Raw genomic sequence first — 22,296 nt, 5'->3', positions numbered from 1 at the left:
GCTGTCCTAGAATTCACTGTGTAGACCAGGCTGACCCTAGGCTCATCCACCTATTTCTGCCTCCTGAGTGCTGGGATTAAAGGCATATGCCACTACACCAGCTTCTGTGAAACTTTTTGAATACTACATTTCCCAGACTTCCTTGCCACGAAGCTACTGGACACCTACTTTGACAAATAAAACGCACTTTGATGAAATTTTGTGGGCAGAGAGACAGGATACAGGTACCTGTCTGTTGTGTAAATCACCCAATTTCTGGGTCTTTGTTACAGCAGCTCCAGTGAACTAATTACACTATCCACTGAAGATTTACCCTTCCCCACCTCCTCACCCATTGCTCTGCAAGTGTACTGGGCAGGTGGCCAGCAGTAAGGACTGCCTTAGAAGAAGAAAAAGGACTTAACTTGAGCAAACGGAGCAAAGACAGGTCAAGACTAGCCTAAGAAGAGGCAGTGTCTGCCAGTCAAAGAAATGGCAGGGCTGGCAAACAGGGGATGAGGGTCCCCATAGCTGTGGGCAAGATAAACACCCACTTAACTGTTTAGTTGGAAAAGGCCAAGACCACAGAGGCTGCTCAAATGTCAAAGAGGTGGGGCTGGCGGGAAGCCAGCGCTCCCTTGGACTCTGTCCCCATGGAAGACTTTGTGGTGGGACTTTTACCTGGGAGGTGTGTTGGGGGCTTCATGGAGCCCCTAGGGTGCTCTGGTATACACCCTGAGTCCCAGCTCTTAAGGCTGCTGAAGGCGTTTCTTTTTGTGACGGTTGCTCATTAAACCAGCAGGTTTTGGTGACCTGCTAAGTTAGGTTCAAACCCTGTGCTGAACCTGCAGCGCCTGGCACTCCTCAGTCCAGCTCAGCTCTGCCAAGAAACTGGGATCTTACTGTAGCTCTTGGAACCGCATTCTAAACTTGACCATTGCCTGGCGAAGCAGCTGGAATAAAAGCTCTTGGGGCGGTCGGAGAGAGCCCAAGAGCTATGTTTGCCCTTTCCCTTCGGCTCCCTCCAACCTCGACTCCCTCCTCACCTCCTCCCACCCCATTTCCTCCCTCTCTACTCTCACCTCATTCTCTCCACTCCTAAACCCCTCACTCTTGCCTTCTCCCCCTTAATCAGCCCCACCCCAAACCTTCCTCTTCAGTTGAGAACTAACCTTGGCTGCTTCTCATTCCTCCTCTTCCCACCTCCCCATTCTGCTCCCTTCAGTTTCTCCTTCCCTTTCTCCTTACCTTTCCAGCTTCTCTCCCCACTCCCTCTCTTTTCTTTCTCTCTACCACCTACCCTTCCCCGCCCCCCACCTTCCCTCTGCCTCAGCGCTCAGTGTTTGCTTTTCTCCCGGATGCAGATGAAAGGGTTGGCTTGCCCGTGCCCTGCCCTACCCAACTTCTTGGAACTGGGGGCCTGCTTGATGGCTGAGGGTTCCCGGACTCAGGCATCGGGTCAAGGGCCTCCTATCAACGTCCAGTTCCTCCGCGCCCAGTATGAAGGTCTGAGGAGACAGCAGAGGACCCAAGCCCACCTGATGGTATTTCCTAAAGGTAGGGCTGGGCAAATTCTGGAGGGAAGGGCCTTTCTGTAGTTGGAACAGGTGACTTAAAGTCCACAGTGGGCAGGACCATGGCTGGGACAGTCTTCTGAAGAGGAAGAAAAGAGCCACGGCTGACCCAGTCAGAACTGAACCAGGGAGGCGAGATCAGGGTGGCTCTGCCCAGTCTGTCCCTTAGCCAAAGAAACAGAGACTTCTGCCAGGTATTTGGCCAAGGGCCATTGTTCCTGGTCTCTGTGCCTATTTCTCCCAGTTCTGACCTGGCTAGACTGGTTAGGTGAGCCAGCTTGGCCCCCCTGCTAGGCTAAGTGGAATGATGGAGGCTCAACCTCTTGATCCACAGGCAAAACAGAAAGGTTTTGGAGAAGAAAAATGGCTGCTTCCATTGTTCTGGGAACTGACTGGGTCAGAACTCAGGGATGGCGGAGACAAGCTCTACATTCTGCAGTGATAGGTATCACACCATAGAATGGAGTGATTATGTATATAGCCTTGGAACAAAGCCCGAATTTAACGCCCCCATCCCCCTACAGATCAGATCAAACCAAAGATTAAGCATGGAGGAGAATGGAAAGATGGCTCAGTTGTTAAGAGCACATGTGGCTCTTGCAGAGGACCTGGGGTCATTAGCACACCTACATGGTGGCTCACAACTATCTGTCACAACCGTCTGTTCCAGGGGATGTAAACACATTTTCCGCTCTCCAGAGGCATCAGGCGTGCGTGTGGAGCACACACATGCAGGCAAAACACGTATACACATAAAGTAAAATTAATCTTTAAAGGGCTTTTTAAAAAGAAAGGGAAAACATAGCGTGAAACTTCTATGTTGCTGAATCTTCTCTTCAACTTGAAGATTGAAGGCAGACCCTATTCTAAAGTATTTGTGTACAGGGGCTGCAGCCGAAGGTTCCACTATCTGGCCAGGGGCTATGGGCATCTCCTCTCTCCCTCCGGACCCTCCCTTCCCTCTCTTCTTGTGTGTGTGTGTGTGTGTGTGTGTGTGTGTGGTGTATGTGTGTGTGGTATGTGTGTGTTTTGTGCATGTGTATGTATGTGGGGGTGTGTGTGCACACATCTGCGTGTGTGTATGTATGTGTGTGGTGTGTTTTGTGTGTGTATGTGGGGGTGGGGGGTTGTGTGTGTGAGTGTGTGTGTTTTCTCTTTCTCTATGTCCTGTTTGGACCACCCACTGGTCCATACTCTACTGAAGTAAAGAGGCCCTGCCATGAATATCTGCCTGTCCATCCCTGCAGCCATCCCACCTCCAGGGCCCTCCCCGGGTAGATGAAAGAGGATTCTATGTTTTCCCATCCCTCCCCGTCTTTTCCTTATCCTCTAATTCCTGCAGAGCATCTGAGTACCATGAAGGCTGGTGTGCCTGCCATGCTGAAAGCTAGTGCAATTCTAAGTGTGAGCAGATCACCCTCCTAAGTGTGAGCACATCACCCTCCTCCCTGGGGTCACATGTAAGGTTGCACCTGTTTGCAGAAATGGCTGCATCTGCTCTTCTACTTCTTCCAGTTCCTTCCTTCCTTCCTTCTTTCTTCCTTACTTTCTTTTTCTTTTCTTTTCTTTTTTGTTTTTTTCCAGACAGGGTTTCTCTGTGTAGCTTTGGAGCCTGTCCTGGAGCTTGCTCTATAGACCAGGCTGGCCTCAAACTCAAGAGATCCGCCTGCCTCTGCCTCCTGAGTGCTGGGATTAAAGGCATTCTCCGCCTTCACCAAGCTGTTCTACGATTCTTTTGGATTTATTAAACTGGGGCTCAGAGGGGCTTCTTGATGACATTGTTACCCAGTAGTACCATCTCTTCACTGTACTTTGTTAGCAATGAAGCTGAGCCCATTCAGAGAAGAAACAGACACTTCTCAGAAGTGCCCATGGACTCTCTCCTGGTTTGAGTGATAAAATCATTATTATAAGTGTGGGACACAGACCTCATAAGCTAAGAACAATATTCTCTTGTGATGTGTGTGTATGAATTCAAATGGGAGTATGCTAATCAGCTGGTCATCGCATGAAAAATCATCAGACAGAATAAACTAAAAGGAAGTCTGTTTTAATTCGTGGTTCTAGCGGTTTCATCCCGGGGCCACTTGGTCATGTTGATTTAGATCTTTGTTAGCACAGTACACTATGGTAGGAGCGTGTGGTGGTGGGCAGTGCTCTCCTGGTGATGGCCAGGAAACAAAAGAAGGAGAAAATATCGGTATCCTGGTACCCTGAAGAGCATGCCCCTGTGATACCACTTCCTTTGAGCAGGCACCTGGCAAAGCCTTCACAATCTCCTAATAACACCATAAGCTGAGGATGGAGCCTCTGACGTGGACTTTTGGTACATTTAAGATCGAAATCACAGCAATAAATTTGTGTGCCTGTTCTTGTGTATGTGTGTGTGTGTGTGTGTGTGTGTATGTGGTGTTTTTTGTGTGTGGTGTGTGTGTATGTGGTGCTTTGTGTGTGGTGTCTGTGTATGTGGTTTTGTGTGTGTGTATGTGGTGTTTTGTGTGTGTGGTGTGTGTATTTGTGTGGTGTGTTTATTTGTGTGCTGTGTGTGTATGTGATGTTTTGTGTGTGTGGTGTGTGTGTGTATGTGGTTTTTGTGTGTGTGCGTGTTTGTGGTGTTTTGTGTGTGTGGTGTGTGTCTATGTGGTATTTTGTATGTGTATGTGGTTTTTGTGTGTGTGTTTATGGTGTTTTGTGTGTGTGTGGTGTGTGTGTATGTGGTGTATGTATATGTGGTGTTTTATGTGTCTATGTGGTTTTTTGTGTGTGTGTGGTGTTTTTTGTGTGTGTGGTGTGTGTGTATTTGTGTGGTGTGTGTATGTGGTGTTTTGTGTGTGTATGTGGTTTTTGTGTGTATATTTGTGTGGTGTGTGTGTATGTGGTGTTTTGTGAGTGTGGTTTTATGTGTGTGTGGTGTGTGTATATTTGTGTGTGTATTTTGTGGTGTGTGTGTATGTGGTGTTTGTCTGTGTGTGTGTATGTAGTTGGTTTTTTTTTTTGTGTGTGTGTATATACCCTCTGTCCTTGTTATCCTTAAATATCAATTCTCACTTCTTCCCAGGTTCAAACACTCTCACTGAGGTTTTTACCTTCATTTATGCTTGAGATTTCCCAATAAAATTGGTTAGTAACTGAATTATTTTTATTGAAAAAATATTTTCCATATAATATTTTCTGATCATGCTTTTTCCCTCCCTCAGCTCCTCCAAAACCCTTCTACCCCTCACCCCCCACATAATGCTAAGCTCTTTATCTTTCTCTTTAAAAAACAAGAAAACACACGCACAAAGAAAAAACTCAGAAAAACAGAAGTCAGAATAAATAAACAAAAGACCAGTGAGACAAAAAATGCCCCCAAAAGTCCGCATACCACTGAGTTAGTTTTGTGTTGGCCATTTGCTCCTGGGCATGGGGCCTTCCCTGAAGTGTGATTACTAGATCCAGTGAGACTCCATTGGGGAAGATTAATTTTCCCTATGCAGGTGGATACCAATTGTAGATGGCTTCTTGGTTAGGAATTGGAGCCTGCATCTACTTCCTTCTCTCAGTGCCGGGACCCCCTCTGACTTGACCCTGTGCAGGCCTGTGCGCACGGCCACAGTCTCTGCGAGTTCACGTGTGCTGCGTCTGGATGATGCTGTGTCCTCTGTGCACGCGGCCACAGTCTCTGTGAGTTCACGTGTGCTGCGTCTGGATGATGCTGTGTCCTGGGAGTCACCCATCTCCACTGGCTCTCACAATCTTCCTGGCTCCTCTTCCACTCAGCTCCCTGAGTCTTGAAAGGGCTCTGATGAAGACATCCCATTTAAGAACAAGTGCCAAAATCTCTCACTATAGACCCATCTATAAAGTTGTGATATTCTCACTGCTATATTCATGGAACCTCAAATAAACAAGACTTTGGATATAGTATTTGATAAATATTTGTTGAATTATGAAAAATTGTAATCATATGTTGGGGAAGAATGCATGTGTGTGTGAGAAAGAATACACACAGGCCGGGTCATGTATGTTTGCATGTGTGGTCACACATGTGCAATGTTCTGGTATCTGACTCCCTTGGCATTCCAGATCCCCCTTCCTTTAATCTGAAACCTATAGGTTTCTCTCAAAGGGAGCTAGCTACCCAGAGACCTCCCAACGGTGACACTGCTGTGTCTTCTCTCCTTAGAAGGGACCATGCTTACTCCAGCTGAATCAATGACGAGTGCCATTTGGATTAACAAGGAGAGAAAGAGCTCCCTGTCCCCAGATGAGACTGACTCGGAGGTTGAGGGGACGCTGGAGGACGTGGACAGGAGCTGCCATCAGACTCCCGAGACGCCTTGGCACACCTACCTAGAGATGCATCGCTTGGTTCAAACTCTCCATCTGGAAACCAGCCACCAAGGGAACCCCAAGGGCTACCCTGCGGAGTCAGAAACAAGGCTCTCTCCAGAGGGAGACCCTAATGTGCTGGAAAATGATCAGAAGACTCAGCCAGAAACCGAAATCGCAGAGGTGGCCCAGTGTCAAAGTCAGGAGGGCTGTGGCCCACTACAGGCAGCAGGCTCCAGTCTGCAAGCCGGGATCCAGTGTCTTTCTCCAGCAAAGAACCTACACAGGTCTGGAAAGCCGACTCATTACCCATTTCCCCAGAGGAAACTTCCCAGGATCTCCCAAGCTGCCCGGAACCTGGGCTTATATGGCCCACCCTGAAGTGTTCCACTCAGCCAGATGTCTCATCCTTGTGGCCATCAGTCAGCTCATCAAGGATTGGCCCAGCCACAACCAGACAGAACCTTGAACAGTGAGCCACAATGGCACCACCCCAGCTGTTGGAATCCCGAGAACTGAACTTCTTCACGGGAAACCGTCTTTCCCTTCAGCAGTCCGGAGACTGCCCACCTGACTGCTTATGTCAAGATGAGCATGCTCTCTCATCCACGTGGCCCCATTTTAGTCATATAGAAAAGCATCCCCAGTCGTCCTAGATGGTTTTCCGTGGCTGGGACCAGTAGAACTTTGGTCCCAGAAGGAAGACAGGAAGCTTAGCCAGAGGGATAGTTTCACAATGTCTGGGGGGGGGGGGTCTGTGGATATAGATCTTTTTTTTCTTCAATATTTTCTGATTCTTTGTATATTCTGGGAAGATCTTTGAGAATTTAGATCCTTTTTTCTGGCTTCTCTGTCTGAGGATTTAGAGACAATTCAGTTAGTAGCAGGGCTCTCACCTTTTCCTCGTAAGCCTCCCAGACTGTGGTCAGCCCTGGTGGCAGATCCTTTCCACCTACCATCCTGGGCGTTCAAGGAGTCCTTGGGGAAGGATGGTTCCTCTCACCTGTCACGGAGGTGGTATAGCCCAGCTTCATCACAAATCTGTTTCCCGTCAGCCTTCTCTTCTATCTTTTCCCCCCATTCTTCCTACCCTTGTGTTCTCTTCTGTCTATTAACTTCATATTAAAATCTACCAACCCCTAGCCAGGTGCGATGGTTAATGTGTGCAAATCCAGGAGGTGGAGGCGGAGGCAAGAGGATGAAGAGTCACACCTGTGTTATAGGAGGTCCCCCAACCAGACAGCAAAGAGAACAAAATAACTGCCCTTGTTGAAAACGTGTAGTGATCAGAGCCAAAGGGAAGACAGGAATCTCCACAAACCGTATCCCTTGCAGCCTATTGAATCACTCAGGTCCCTCCGGAAAGGCCTCGCATCCTTTGGAATAAGGAATAAAAGAGCTATTAACCCAAACATCATGGGCAGACAGACAGGCAGACAGACAGACAGACAGACAGTAAAGGTGGGGCTCTGAAGGGAGTGCAGGCTCACAAATTAGGGCTGATATCTTGCAGGTCTCAGAGGAAGGGGCAGGGTTTACATGGTCACTCTGTCTCTGAGATTTGATGTGGTGCATGGGGGATATTCTGGAGTAGGAATGTGGGACTCTGAGGATTTGGGGGCTGGAAGGGAAGGACGCATCTAGTTGAGGTGTACCCATTACACAGGTATGGGATGTGTCACCATGGGTAGCCCTCTGGTGCTAGTCCCTAAACTTCCCAGGTGAGATGAGAATGACAGCTGTCATTCTCCCGGAACCCAGGCACCTGGGGAGATGGTTTACAGACTTGTGGGCTCTGGGTGGGGCGTCTGTCTCCCTGTAGCAGCAGGAACCCCAGAGCCCACCGTGGAGGTAAGGGGGCTGCAGGTGGGCATAGCTTGGGCAGTGTCTGGTCTGAGAATCCATGTGTGTTTGCTGGCGTCTCACACAGGTTCTCAGCCTGAGAAGGGCTTTCAGTGGCTGCGAGGCTTTGAGAGGAAAAGCTGCATTGGGCAAGGGTGGCCTGATCAGCCCCACCCCAGAGTCTGGCTCCTCGTATCAAATATGTGTTTTTAAACAAAGCAAAGCCTGTGTCTTTGGGGCGGGGGAGTGAGGGTGTGGAGGGTGGGAATTATTTTTCCTGGTCAATGTTTAGTGTTGGCACCTAAGGCAACTTCCCCCCTCCCGTATCAGATTCTCTCTATGCACAAGCTCCCTGGGCCCTGAAATCCACTTCATTCTAGGGAGTCACTGTTATTCCTTTGGTGAACAATAAATAAGGGACTGTTTTTTTTTTTAATACTCTAATAAAAATCAAGAACACATTCTGGAAAAAAGAAGACATTCTTTTGGCCTTTTATTTATTTATTCCTTGCTTCTCGATTCACATGTAATTGTTTTTCTGATCCCGATATTGTGTGTGTTCATGCACAAGTGTGTACACAAGTATGTGGAAACAAGAGGTCAGCTTCAGATATCTTTCGTCAAGATCGACCCCCGTTGGTGTTTTGGTAGCTTTGCCATTGTGATTTTGTGTACATTAGAGTGCACTGTGGTGTGCTTGGCAGGTGTGCACCTGAGCATGTGCACTAAGACCAGAGCCAGATGCCAAGTGTCTGCCTCTACACTCCTTGCCTTACTCCCGGGAGATAGTGTCTTTTCCTGAGCCAGCAAACACCAGTGATCTTGGTCTCTATCCCCCACAGTGTTGGGGTTACAGGTGTGCATGGCCATGACCAGCTTTCTACATGGGTGCTGAGGATTCAAAAACAGGGTCTCATGTTTATATAGCAAGTTCTCGTAACCACTGAGCCATCTCCCCAACCCCTACCTTGTTCTCTGAGACAAGGTCTCTCACTGGGATCAAAATGGGTAGACTGGCTGAAATCTCAGGGATCCTCCTATCCCTACCTCCCCTATGGGAGCATCACTGGGATTAAAAGCAAGTGCTGCCATGCTAAACTTCTTGAGTGAGTGCTGGGGATCTGAACTCTGGTCCTTACACTTGCATGGTGCTGGGAGCCAGGCTGTTCCAAGGCTTTCTCAGAGGCCCAAATGAAAGGACAAAGGGAATGCTAGTTCTATGTTTTTGCCCAGAGACTGACTTGGCAAGGTCTGGTCTGGGTCCTGGGCCTCAAAGGAGTAGGGTTTCTATTCCTGCGGAAGTTGGCTTTCTCCCCTCCAAGGGCTGTGGTTATCAGTTCCAAGGCATCTGAGCCTAAGGGATCCTGTGTTCTCTTTGCTAACAGTCTCTACTGACATTGGCCCATTCTGCCCCTACAAATAGTGTGTAAGATTCTGTACTTCTTTTTATTTGTTTGTTTGTTTGTGTTTCTCAAGACAGGGTTCCTCTCTTTAGCCCTGGCTGGCCTGGAACTCACTCTGTAGACCAGGCTGGCCTCAAACTCAGAGCTCCACCTGCCTCTGCCTCCTGAGTACTGGGATTAAAGGTGTACTTCTTAAGAAACTTGCTTGCCATAAGTCATCATCTTCTGCAAGACCTCCCAGTCCCAGCTACTGCTTTTTTCTTCTTGTCCCAGGTCCTCCCACTCAACACCTCACCATCTAGACCCTTATTCCTGTGGGTTGAGGTCAGCACAGTAAGAATTTTGCCAACTGAGCTTCCCACCCCCAACCACTTTGCTTTTGTTTTAAATAAGTAGCTACTCTTTGTAGAGCTTTTAAGTACCCCCCATGTCCCAAAGCATATCTAGCAACCCGTGTGCTGCTTACAAGACAGCGAAGAACATGCATATTTAGAGTTAGCAATCTGCATTTAGTCCAACTGTTCTTGATATAAGATTTGGGGCAAGTTACTTAATCCCCCCGTTTGGCTTTCCATCCTCTGTGACGTGAGGGAGACCATACTGTCTGTGAATGGACTGGGGATAATGTGTGGCGTTCCTGACATTCTCAATAAGAGGAATGGTTTCCGTATTTCAAAGCTCCTTCCATCCCTCTCCTATAGCTCCCTCTCAGCATCCTCTTCCAACAAGCTTGCCTCTGCTCTGAAGATTGGCGTCTCTGGTCACATCCCCTAATCAAACTCAATCCGTTCTTCTCAGTGTTGTGGATCTTTTCCTCGGCAGCATTCATGGTGATACCCTTGACCTCTTGTGCGTCCTCTCCTCCTCTTCCTGTAGTTTGGAGGCCTCCCCACAATCTGTGAGTTCCTTCATATCTGAATCATCTTACCATCCAAGCCCATAGAAGACAGCTCCATCCATGGAGAGAATACTCAGGAAAGATCATATGTGTCTGGGGCCTGTGGGCCTGGTGAACAAGTGAGAAAATTGTGCCACACCCCCTTAATCCCTCCCACTTAGCCAACCCCACCCCCTTAATTCAAAGACTCTCCCAGACATTGGCTGTTCCCTTTTCCTAATGTGCTCCCTGCCTAGGGCAGCAGTAAGGTCCCAGTGGGCAGAAGCACAGTAGATGGTGACGTGTTTAGGAGGTGAAAAGTGACAGACTCAGGGAAAGTTATATATCTTTTTCATGAGAAAGGTAAGTTTTAAATATGTCAGAAGCTGAGCATGGTGCTTTGGGCCTGCATTCCCAGCATTTGGAAAGCTGAGGCAGGAGGATGGATGCAAGTCCAAGTCTTTTGTGGGTTCCATAGTGAATTCCAGGCCATCCTGAGCTATAAAACTGTGAGACCCTGTCTCAGGAGGAAATCGCAAGGGTGCTGGCCACCGAGACTGATGGCCTGACTTCTATCCCTAGAGTGCACATGGTGGGGGGTGGGGGTAAGAAAACTGGCTGCTCTTCCAGAGGTCCTGAATTCAGTTCCCAGCAACCATGTGGTGGCTCACAACCATCTGTAATGAGATCTGGTGCCCTCTTCTGGCATGCAAGAACACTGTATACTAAATAAATAAATAAATCTTTAAAAAAGAAGAAAAAGGGATCCACATGGTGGGAGGAGAGAACCAACTCCCACATTGTTCTCCGACCCCTACATTTGTGCCCAGCACGTACACATGTGAAAACACATGCAAGCACACACACGCTATTAAATAAACATTTAAATAAATTAAAACAAATTCTAAACACATTAAGTAGAGCAGTTTCACGAGGAACATTGTAGTCAGGAGTCAGACACATTGACTATCGCAGATTGGATGGTTGAACATCATCAAAATTTCATTCCGCAGTTCCGGAGGCTGAGAAGGCCAAATTAATACAGAGGTAGATTTGATGTCTGATGATGGGAGCTGCTTCCTACTGCTTGGCTGCATCTCTGGCTGCTTAGCTGCATCTTCACATGGCAGAGGGCCAACAGATCTCTCTTGGGGTCTCCTCTACGCCAGCTTCAGGCTAGCGTTCTCCTGTAGAGGCGTCTAAGTCTTCCCGTCACCCGGTCACAAGGATGGGCTTCATTCCCAGGTCTCACATCACTGCCAGTGCACACGAAACACCTGACTACTAGGAACCCAAAGTCTAGTTGTGGTGGTGGGACTCTAATAAAGAGCAGGGTTTCAAGTTTATAACTAGGTGGCCCAGCCCCCACTGTAAAAGGCCCTGGGTGCCGCCAAAATCAGATGCATCTTGTAAATCCAATTGTTAGAAACATTACAGGCCAGCTGACACCTCCCTTTCCAAACCGCTCCTGATCCCAGGTTAAAGAGCACTGGGTATCTTTAGTTAAAGCATTTCAGAGCTCTAGGTAGCTCTGCAGATAAGGATGCGGTCAGTCCAGACCACCACAGATGAACCAGCATGGTAGACATGGCTAGCAGCCTCAGCAATCCTCCCCAGTCAATCTGCAAGCTGTTGTGGGATATTTGACTTCATTGTGAAACTCTGAGGCTGTGTTAATGAAATTAACCTTGGCTCGGGAGCAGAGCCAGCAACGAATTGGCAGGAATTGGCCATAGAGAGGACAGAGGAGCCAGGAATTCGGATAGAGAGACTCACAGGAAGGAGTAGGGAGGGACTTAGAGATTTATGGTCTTTTTGGTTTGGGACAAGTGGAGAGATGATCTCTTGCTGTGTCTTCAGCCAAAGCAGCAGGCCAGCTGGTTGTTTCTTGGCCTCCCCGATCTAGCAGATTTTCACCCCAACAGCGGGCTCCCAAGTCTTTATTTGTACAATAAATATTTATTTGAACAATAGGGACTTAGTTAAAGCCTTTATTTGGTGGCCACAGCCAAGCCGGTGCCCTTGTCCAGTGGAAGAAATTCCACCAGGCCTCAGTGTGAGCAGCAGGAATGCTAACTGTGGGGCCATGGGGCTCACGCGTTAGTTAAAATATCAGTAGATTCAGGTGCAGCCACTAAGCCAACAGGAAAACAACAGCAAGCCTTGCAGCCACAAGACAGAGATGAACGTAAGTACAAACGGCCTCTTGAAGAGGCTCTGAGAAGGGAGACATGGGTAACATGGCCAAAGAACAGCAGAACATAGTTTATATGTAGCCATGTGTGTGTGGTGGTCCCCTTGGGACTCTGTCCCTCATGAGTCCTTATGAAACATGCCATTATGTATGATTTTGGGGGTTGAATATTCAGGTGATTTTTTTAAGTCACCAAATTATTGATTGGATCTCTTTATTGATCACCTGACTTATCCAGTACAGAAAAGGGTGCCAAGTACCAAGTTGATTTTTAAAGTGTGTGTGTGTGTGTGTGTGTGTGTGTGTGTGTGTGTGTTCACAATAAGAGGCAAGGAATACAGACACTATAAGTTAGCAATATGGAGGATTTTTTTTTTTTATGGCAGACCAGAACATTCTCCTAACTCAGTAACAGTCTGTGGTAACTCCAAGAGCAGGCCACATGCCTGTGCTCTTGGGAAAGCCGTTACAAAGGCCCAGGGTGTTCCTGTGTTGGCCCTTGGGTATGATAGTGTCTGCATGCCACACATATCCCTAGGCCTCAAGATACACAGCCTCCTTTCTTCTTCCAACAGCATCATCTCCCTGCTTGGTACTGGCCCATGCTGAAGACAGGTTTCTCTGGTCTCAGAGAAAGCAGAGCCCACCTGGCAAGAGCTTAGCCAGCTACTGACCTGGGATGAGGAGAGTATGGGAGGAAGGGCTTTGGTGCAGACTGCCTGGCTTGGAGTCCTCTCTTTGCCACCGGTTATGGCAGCTGAGCCTGTCACCCGGATTCTGAACACAAGCCTCGTCACCTGTAATGTGGAGACCAGGCTAAAGTGGTATAAGAAGTGGCTGAGGTGGCCCATGTGACACGCTCACCACAGAGTCTCCTACAAAGCTAGGGTAAGAACCGTGGCTGTTACTCTTGGGAGAGGCATGCGACCATCTGGTCACAATGGTGAGTGCCACCTAGGACCCAAAGGTAGAATTTAAACAAGCTAGTTTTACTCCTTTATTATGAATAATTTGGGATCCACCCCCTTTTTACTGTTATTATTGCTCTTTTAAAAATATTTATTTATTTATTATGTATACAATATTCTGTCTGTGTGTATGCCTGCAGGCCAGAAGAGGGCACCAGACCTCATTACAGATGGTTGTGAGCCACCATGTGGTTGCTGGGAATTGAACTCAGGACCTTTGGAAGAGCAGGCAATGCTCTTAACCTCTGAGCCATCTCTCCATCCCCATTATTATTGCTCTTTTGAGACAGTGTCTCACTATGTATCCTTGACTGGCCTAGACAAGCCAGACCTCAAACTAATATACCTTTGCCCAAGAGGGGTAGGGTCAAAGGTGTACACCGGCAACACGGCTTCATTTCATTTCGAAGATTTATTTTTATTTTGTGTGTATATGCCATAGGTGTGTGTCTGTCTGTGTGCATGGCATGGATGTGCGTCTGTCTCTCTGTGTGTATGCCGCAGATGTGGTGGCCCCACTGAAGCCAGGTGTCAGATTCCCCAGAGCTGGAGTGCCAGACATCTGTGAACCACCTGGCACGGGTACTGAGAACCAAGATCAGGGTCCCTTTAAGAACAGTGAGAGCTCTTAACTCCTGAGCCATCTCTCAAGCTCCTTGTTTTGTTTTGAGACCATATCTATGTAGCCCAGGCTGGCCTGAAACTCACTATGTAGACCAGGCTGATTTTGAACTTACAGTCATCTTTCTGCTTCTGCCACTCAAGTAAGAACTGAGATAACTGGCGTGAGTCACCTCACCTGGCCGCAGAGTGGTTTCTCATTGAAGTGTTTGAGAAATTACTGTCTATTCTGAAGGGTGGGAATCCTTAAGGAAGGCTCTTGGCTAATGACTGCTTTTACCTTAGGGACCACTGCCACCATGTGGCCATTAGTAAGCAAAGATGAGCGTCTAACATGAACCGAAAACAATGGAATTCTACCCTTCCCGTTGCCAGCTAAGGCAGTGGTTCTCACCTTTTTTAATGCTTCGGCCCTTTAATACAGTTCCTCATGTTGTGATAACCCCCAACCATAAAATTATTTTGTTGCTATTTCATAACTGTCATTTTTCTACCGTTTGAGTCATGGTGAAATACCTGTGTTTTCTGATGGCCCTTAAGCAACACCTTAGAGGGTCTCGACCCACAGATTGAGAGAACCACGAGTTAAGGGCCTTCTGTACTACACAAACGCCCTACCACAGCGATACATCCCCCATTATCTGTTTGCTTTCTGAGACAGAGTCTCACTAAATTGCCTGGGCTGGCCTTGAATTTGTGATCCTCCTGTCTCAGCCTCCCAAGTAGCTAGGGCCACACGTCCACACACTAACTAGGTCGGGCTTGTTCGTTTGGCTCTAATTGCCCAGGATGCTTTCCAGTCCTGTGACTCTCAAGCACAGATATCATTATTTGCCCAGGCTGTTACTGTCAGTGATCTGTTTGCCTGACTATTGCACAGGGGCTGGGCTCTCTTCCTGAGATGCCAAATTCACAGTAAAACCAAGAAACAGAAGATTCTTTATCTGTTTCCAAGACACTAAAGGGCCAGAGATTGGTCTAAGTGCTCAGCATCAAAACCAAAGCTGTTGAGAGAAAAAAAAATATATGTTTGACTCTTTAAAAGAAACTTTGAAAAAAAGGAAGTTTGACAATTACATGTACATGTGTGTATCTGTACGTGGGTATGTGCACATGTGTACAGGTGCTCATACAGGCCAAAAGAGGATGCCCAATGTAGCTGGAATCCTTGGCAGTTGTGAGCTATCTGAACTTTGGTCCTCTGCAAGAGCAGTATGCATTCCTTTCCACTGAACCCACAGCTGAATTTTATGCTAAGCTAGTTCATTATTGTTACTACTCCACATGATAAAAAAATTTCTTCTGGCCGGGTGGTGGTGGCACACACCTTTAATCCCAGCACTTGGGAGGCAGAGGCAGGAGGATCTTTCTGAGTTTGAGGCCAGCCTGGTCTACAAGAGCTAGTTCCAGGACAGGCTCCAAAGCTAAAGAGAAACCCTGTCTCAAAAAAACAAACAAACAAAACAACAAAAATTTCTTCTGATATTTAAACAAATTCCTTTATCTTGCCCTAAAATTAAAATATGAGCATTATAGATAGTTATCTTCCCCCTCCCTAGCCCCCAGGGTTTCTCTGCAATTTGCAGACCAGGCTTGCCTCTGCCTCTGAACCCTGGGATTAAAGGCATGCCTCTGCCTCTGAGCCCTGGGATTAAAGGCATGCCTCTGCCTCCGAGCCCTGGGATTAAAGGCTTGCTTCAGCACTGACTTTCTGTTTAAGTTGCTGTCTCTGGTTAGAGGCACTTTTTTTTGAGAATCCAGCAGGCATCTCAAAGCTGCTTCACAGAACACACAGATGGTGAGCTGACACACTGGAACGACGCACAAAAGCTCCCCTGTATCTGCAGTCCCTCAGGTTTTCTGTTTTAAATGTTCTGTATGTACTGTGTCTTGAGACCAATCGCATGTAGCTCCGGCTGATCTCAAACTTGCTATGTAGCCAGGGCTAGCCTTGAACTCCTGAGCCTCCTGCAAGTATGTGCTATCACCCTTGGCTTGCAGGGTTTTGTTATTTTGATGCACTTTTTTGAAATGGGTTGGTTATAACCCTGTCTGGCTTGGAACTTGTTGACCAGGCTGCCCTGAATTTGTGGCAATCCTCCTGCCTGTGTCTCCTGAGTGCTGGGATTATGGATGTGTGACCCAGGCCCAGCTTCATGGGGCTTCTTTTTTGTTTTTCAGTGCTGAGAATTGAACCTGGGAATTATATGTATGAAGAGAGGACTGTCCCACTCAGCCCATTCCCAGTCAAAGTCAGAACTCTCAACACATAAGGTTAGGAAGATGCTGTCCGTGACAGGGTACCACAGGAGACACCCTCCGTCCCCCAGATGTTCAGAATAAGAGAATCTGGCTAGAAAACCTGGGGACAGAAATACTGAAGAGCCCCAGGTGGGAAGAGAAGGTAGAGAGACAGCTGGAATGCACAAGGAAGAGGCAGAGCTGGGGAGGCCCAGGACGGGGACGGGGTTCAGAAAGTACAGGGGCTGGGTGAGGAGACGGAGTGCCTGGAGACTGATGGGAAGGGAGGAGGGACAGGCAGATGTAGAAGAGGAATGGGTTTTCCTGAAGAACTCCTGCTCTTTCTGGGCTTCTTTAAGCTGCAATTCAGTCCTTCATAAAAAAGCGCCAAATACAGATGCGTGCTGGGAATGCGATACGGATCCGCGCTAAGGTCAGAGGAAATCTACTCACTTAGTAAATTTAGTGCTTAGGTTCAACTTCCAGACCCACAGAAAAAAAGCCTGACATGGTGATGGTGGTGCGTGTGCGCGCACACACACACACACACACACACACACACACACACACACTCACACACACACACACGCACACACTCAATCCTAGTGATAGTGAGGTAGAAACAGGTCCAATCTAGAGACCCTGCCTCGTAAGACAGCTCCTGAGATTCAGTAACTAAACCTAACCTCTGACCTTCACATACGCAGGTGGCCTGCACACCCACAAATGAGCTGCAAGGCTATACCTGAGGCACGGCTTGCGGGTTCACTCTGTTGCTTCGACTCTGAAGTCCAACTCCCTCATCAAGGGATGGACACCTGCATCATTTCTGTGGCTCCTGACACAGGGTGTGCGTCACAGGGATGCTTTATTAGCTACCATGGCTTCTTTGGACCCATGCGTGGGGGAAGTCGAGGCAGAAACCAGGAAGGGGCAGTGACATGTCCCTCAAAGCTTAGCCACCCAATCCCCCAACCTTCTTCCACAGTCAAACAAAAATAGCCATCCCTAAAAATGGAAAGAAGAAAAACACCACACGCGTGTTGAGTTTTATTGAGAAAATAACTGTATAGCTGCATGGACCGCCTTCACAGTCACTATAAAACTGAAGCAGAATAAAAACATTTAAGTGGTTAACATAACACAGGAAAGCCAGGTACAGAGTATCATATTTTCAAACACAGTATTGCTGCTGCCCCTCATCCCCCCCAACCCACCCTTCCTCCAATTTAAAAAAAAAAAAAGGAAAAATCATTTGGATAAAGCGCAACACAAAATAAAACTTGGCAGCTCACGGAACGCTTAAAATCCAGTAAATTGGTTGTGTAACTGAAACTGGATATATTCACCATCTCTAACACTTAGGCTATTTGTTTTTTGTTTTTTTTTAATACATAGTTTAAATCCATTCTTCAGGTGAAAAAAATATCTTTAAAGACAACAATCAACACTGTTTTGGTGTTCCTTGTTCTAGTGTGTGTGTGTGTGTGTGTGTGTGCGCGTGTGTGCGTGAATGTGTGTGTGGACACTGATCTATATACTGTTTCTATGTTGTTGCCTAGGGTGGGCAGCATGCATGGGTAAGCGGAAGGGACATGCACCGTGTCCTGCTTCCTTTATTCCTAGATAAGACAGCCAAGGCTGTTAGCCTTGGCTCTGGAGGGAAGTGGGCGTACAAACACTGTGGTGTGGAGTTCTCTCAGGAGGGTTGTGAACATCTACGGAAGCTACACATTTCTTACAGTTGAGACTAACAAGCTTTGATGCAGGGTAGAGCAGAGCGTCAGAGGCAAAACTCATGAGGAACCTCTCGCCTGGGGCCTATGGGGCAGGGCATACTTTCCTCCAGGGACCTGCTGGATCATGTCAGGAAAGTGATGGGGCCCATGTGGGATCCTAGAGCCTAGCACAAGGAGACGCCCAAAGCAATGGCTCAAATGTTTCTTGAATAAGGAAAAAGAATTAAACACCCCCCACCCCACCAAGAACAGAGAAAAGCTGGCTCTCCCATGAAACTGTGATTTCTATTTAAATAGAATATTCTAGAACCATCAGCAAGGAGAGCGAGGAAACAAATGGGAGCCATTAGAATTGAGGGATACCAGGAAAACAAGGAAATGGAGGGGCCACCATGGAAAAAAAGCTGTGTGAGCAGGAAAGAGTCGAAGAAACTGGGCCTCTCCTTACCCACAAATGGAGTATGGCCCAAGGTCCCCGGCTCTATAATCCCCAACCCTTCAGAACTTCTTGTTCAAGCTACTGCAGTCAAAAGACCACTTCATCTACCACCGAAGTGACCCCATGGATTGTGTGGGCTCCAGCTGCCGATTCTTTCCTCAGTGTACCCTCCGTGTGGGTCCAAGGTTCCCTTCCAAACAGGATATGAAATTTAAGGAAATCATGAGGACCATTTCATCTTGGGAAAACTGAGGGAGTTGTTTGCACTGCCTCTACAGTCTCCAGCAGATCCCAGAAAACATGAGGCAGCCAGTTTTCTTCTTCTGTGACCAGTACTATCTCACTCTCTAGCTCTAGGTGCTACTGGGTAGGGCCCTGGGACACTTATCCCTGTTTCCCAAGGGAAGGGACACCCACATCATTGTGTTCTCAGGCCAGGCAGTTGGGGCCTCCAGCTGGAACTCCTTAGACAAAGCTGTGCCCTCCAGTGTGCTAGCTAGCAGGACTTCTAATCCGACACGGATGTCATGTGCCAGAACATTTGCTCTGGGCCAGTTTCCCTTACTGTGAAGCAAATTCCTTGCAGCAGCAAAGGTCTCATTTGTTCTCTGCCCCAAAGTCTAGCATTTTTAAAAACATTATGTCTAAAAGAACGAACCATCTAAAGACAGTGTGCACTCCCCTCGTATAATCTGGCTACCATCTGTAGACTTTGGCTTCGAGTTACAGGGTCCCTTGGCAGTTCTTAAAGATCCTTGTAAGTCATCAGGCAATTCCTTTTTACCTCGTGCCCACCACTTACCAGTGAATAAGCTTTCCCCCAAAGTCAGTGCTAGTATAATAAAAAGAGAAAAGATAACACGTTGGAAGGTACATATAAATATTGTGGAGTCGCTACTTATTAGAATAACATATTAAATCCTATGACATAATAACATAAAACAAAAATAGATTTTAGCAAGGTCTGATTTAATTATTGCTTTTTAAGAAATTGTCTTTAAAATAAAGGGAAAATAATGAAGGCTGGTTAGTTCTTCTTTTTCCTCCTCCCCCTCCCACTCCTTCTCCCCCCCTTCCCCTCCTTGCCAGAAATGAAACATTCCCTCATCCAGAAACTCAGGGCACCTGATTAGTGAATGCCCTTATCATATTGCTTTAAATGACAGAAAGAGTAAAGCTGGAATCCTCTATAGTCCGTGATGCATGAATACAAAGCATGAGAATAAATAGGATGTGGTCTAAATGTCAAATCACCAATACAAAACTGCACCAAACTTCACAATTGTGAGTCACGCAAACACCACGTTAGGTCGGTTCAATATAAGAAATACCGCACCAGCCCTGTGCCTTGATATCCCTTTTCATAAAAAAGAAAACTCTCACTCACTCCTGAAGCTGGCAGACAGCCATGTGTCACAATCAACCTGAAATTTTAACACATGCATGCACACACACACACACACACACACACACACACACACGGACGCACACACACACGCATGCACACACACATGCGCACACACACACGCACATGTGCACACACACACGCACACACATGTCATATCCTTGCTCGCGAACATACACTCTTTATACAGGCACAAGGAGGCACACACACCATCTTTAGGATTTGTAGCTGATTCCATGTCTGTACTTAAAATTTCTATTCTATATTTTTCTCTTTGTCATCCTGAAAAACACTGGTTATTCAGCAAAAAATAATCTCTCTTCCTTCCTTTCCCAGTCTTTCTCCCTCCCACCCCATTTCTCTCTTTACCTCCGTGGCTTTAACGTTGCCTTTCTCAGATCCAAGAGAGTCACCCTATGCCCCAGCCACTTCTAAGGCCCACTTTAAAATACAAAATAGTTATACACACCATACTTCTGATCATCTATACCCTTCTGAGGCAGAGCCTGCACCCCTTTTTTTTTTCAATTATTGCCATTCTCAAAACATCCCTACCATCTCGAACCAAGCTGTTTACTGGGTACAGATTTTATCCATGTTCCTATCCCCCATCCCATCATAAAAATAGTCATTGCCCGCTAAATATAGTTTTAGTATGAAGAAACAGAACTGTGAAAGTGTTTTCCTAAAATGACCAGTCACCAGGATAAGCAGAAGGTTCTAAAGCTAATAACCCATTTGGTTTGGCTCTCTCCCCTAGCATTCTCAACCTCCTACCGTAGAACAGATTGCATCTGCAACATGAAGAGATATTGTCTTAAAAATACAGGTCTTTATATATGCGACCATTGAGTGTTCCCAATTAAAAATGATTTCACATAAGCGAGATTGAATCATCACTGCCCCCTTTGGGCAACTTTGGAAAGAAAGACCACTCGTTTTATGGCTGCTGGAGAAAACGGAGTCAACCCAACATGTCTGATGCCTCAGGAGAGCAAGGGCTGGAAGCTGGTGTGGGGGAATAGAGAGCCTGTCTGCTGTAGACTGTACCAGCCCGGGCCCTGTTTGACGCCTCGGAATGGGACGACTGTGTCACCGCTTGCTCCCTGTCACCCAGCCAAGGCTGGCTTTAGTTCTGCCTGCGGCAGCTATGCTGACTCATATCGTCAGGTCTGTGTCCCTTTGGATTGGTTGTGGAATGGTCCAAAGCCAGGGGCTTCTTTGAATCATGAAGAAGTCCTTTCTCTTCTGACTCTCTGGTCTCAAGAGTTTGATGGGTGGACTTCTTCGCTTTTTTTTTTCTTTTTGTTTTATTTGTTTATCTTTTTACCATCGTGCATTGCAGCTTCTGGTCTACATGAGAACTGTTGAGTTTGTATGCACTTCAATAAATAGTCCGTTAAAATGCTTCTGAATTCATCATTTCTTGGTTTCTTTGCAGAAACTCCTTCAGCAAAGGAGTTTCCTGGGCTGAAGGAAGTCTACTCATTGCCCTCCTCCTCCTCCTGGTTGGCATAAATCCCTGCCTCCCAGCGCAAGGCCAGAGCGCTCTTTCTTCGATTAACCCGTGTGGCCTCCAGGACCTGAAAAAAGAGGGGCAGACGTTAACAGAGTTCACAAAGATCAACTTCTTCCTCTTCTCCCCTCCATTCCATTTCCTCACTCAGCGCCATGTTCACAAGACGAAAGCGAGGTGGGATCCAGTACGACTGGGGTAGGTGATGAGCGGAGACGGAACAAGGAGGAAGAGATGAAAGGTGTTGGATGTGACTTCATTTCAAAGCCCAAACCCACTTAGTATCTGATGCATGGTTTCTAATATTATCTTTTGTCACATATTGACTGGTTTCTTTGAACTAGACTTGACTCAGCCTCAGCTTTTTTTCGGAGGGGCGAGTTGTTTATTGTGGTGCTGGAGACTGAACCTGGAGCATTGAACATGATGGGCAAACACTCTACAGCTGAGCTCTACCTGTACCCCGGAGCCGACTAGTCTAAAGTAGCTCCCGACAAGCTGTCCACACCTGTTGTGCACAGACCTTTACGCCACACTGAAACTGTTTTCTGTGGCAGCCGCTATCCAGGTGTGGCCGGCAGACCCTTGAAGCGCATTCAGACAGCTGAGAAATGAAATGTTTCAGGGAGACTTTAAATTTAAATAACCCTCTGGGGCTAGTGATCCCCATTCTAAATAGCGCAGACCCTCTTAGCTGACTCATAAGCAACGATGGGGAAGGAATGTCTATCTTTGGGCCAATGTGGATTTGATGCAGTAAGTTTGCAGACCCACGTAACACTAGGAAAATATCTATATCTCGAGAATCTACGATGACAGAATGAAATACCGATGGCCACCGACTGAGGGAATGGGGAAGTTTTCAGGACAATAGAAAGTTATCAGCATTCTGGTGTCTGTGTCAGCAAGGTCATATGTACTACTAATAAAAAGAGAAATTAAAGGTGACGACATCAAGGCCAAGTAGGCTTACCCCCGCGGGGGTGGGACCTCTCCTTCCTGTTTACTGGAATCATTTGTGGGCTCCAAGAGAAGACATCAGGCCACTTGTTCCAGTTTTCAGTTTGGATAGGATGGAATCCACGCGAAAGGCACGTGAGTGGCCAAGACACAGGACAAGGTTCCAGGTCAGGGCCACTGTAACAAAGGCAAGTTTATGGACAGCCCTCTGCTGTTCACTGAGG

General features: G+C 47.2%; 2 protein-coding genes across 6 annotated transcripts in view; one reads left to right on the top strand and one right to left on the bottom strand.

Annotated features, from left to right (window-relative positions):
- The first annotated feature begins 645 nt into the window (after window positions 1–645).
- On the top strand, window positions 646–7,009 carry C11H9orf152 (chromosome 11 C9orf152 homolog). Its single transcript, XM_038347710.1, has 2 exons — window positions 646–1,536; window positions 5,722–7,009. Exons 1-2 carry the CDS (start codon window positions 1,338–1,340, stop codon window positions 6,246–6,248), a joined length of 726 nt encoding a protein of 241 aa, XP_038203638.1. The 5' UTR covers window positions 646–1,337; the 3' UTR covers window positions 6,249–7,009.
- Window positions 7,010–17,050: 10,041 nt separating this feature from the next.
- Palm2akap2 (PALM2 and AKAP2 fusion) overlaps window positions 17,051–22,296 on the bottom strand; it is a 437,218-nt gene continuing 431,972 nt past the window's right edge. For all 5 annotated transcript variants that reach the window (XM_038347003.2, XM_038347004.2, XM_038347005.2 and 2 more), the window contains one exon: window positions 17,051–21,179. In XM_038347003.2, the coding sequence (XP_038202931.1) occupies window positions 21,078–21,179 (102 nt within the window). In that variant the 3' untranslated portion in view covers window positions 17,051–21,077. The remainder of the gene's footprint in view (window positions 21,180–22,296) is intronic.

The sequence above is a fragment of the Arvicola amphibius genome, chromosome 11 (genome assembly GCF_903992535.2).
Source record: "Arvicola amphibius chromosome 11, mArvAmp1.2, whole genome shotgun sequence".
In the NCBI taxonomy this organism is placed as follows: domain Eukaryota; kingdom Metazoa; phylum Chordata; class Mammalia; order Rodentia; family Cricetidae; genus Arvicola; species Arvicola amphibius.
This window is presented reverse-complemented; position numbering and strand designations above follow the sequence as displayed.

Excerpts from the sequence above, each read along its gene's own strand:
- C11H9orf152 (XM_038347710.1), top strand. The coding sequence starts at position 1,338 with ATGCAGATGAAAGGGTTGGCTTGCCCGTGCCCTGCCCTACCCAACTTC. Across the intron at positions 1,537-5,721 it reads CCTGATGGTATTTCCTAAAG|AAGGGACCATGCTTACTCCA; the intron begins GTAGGGCTGGGC and ends TTCTCTCCTTAG.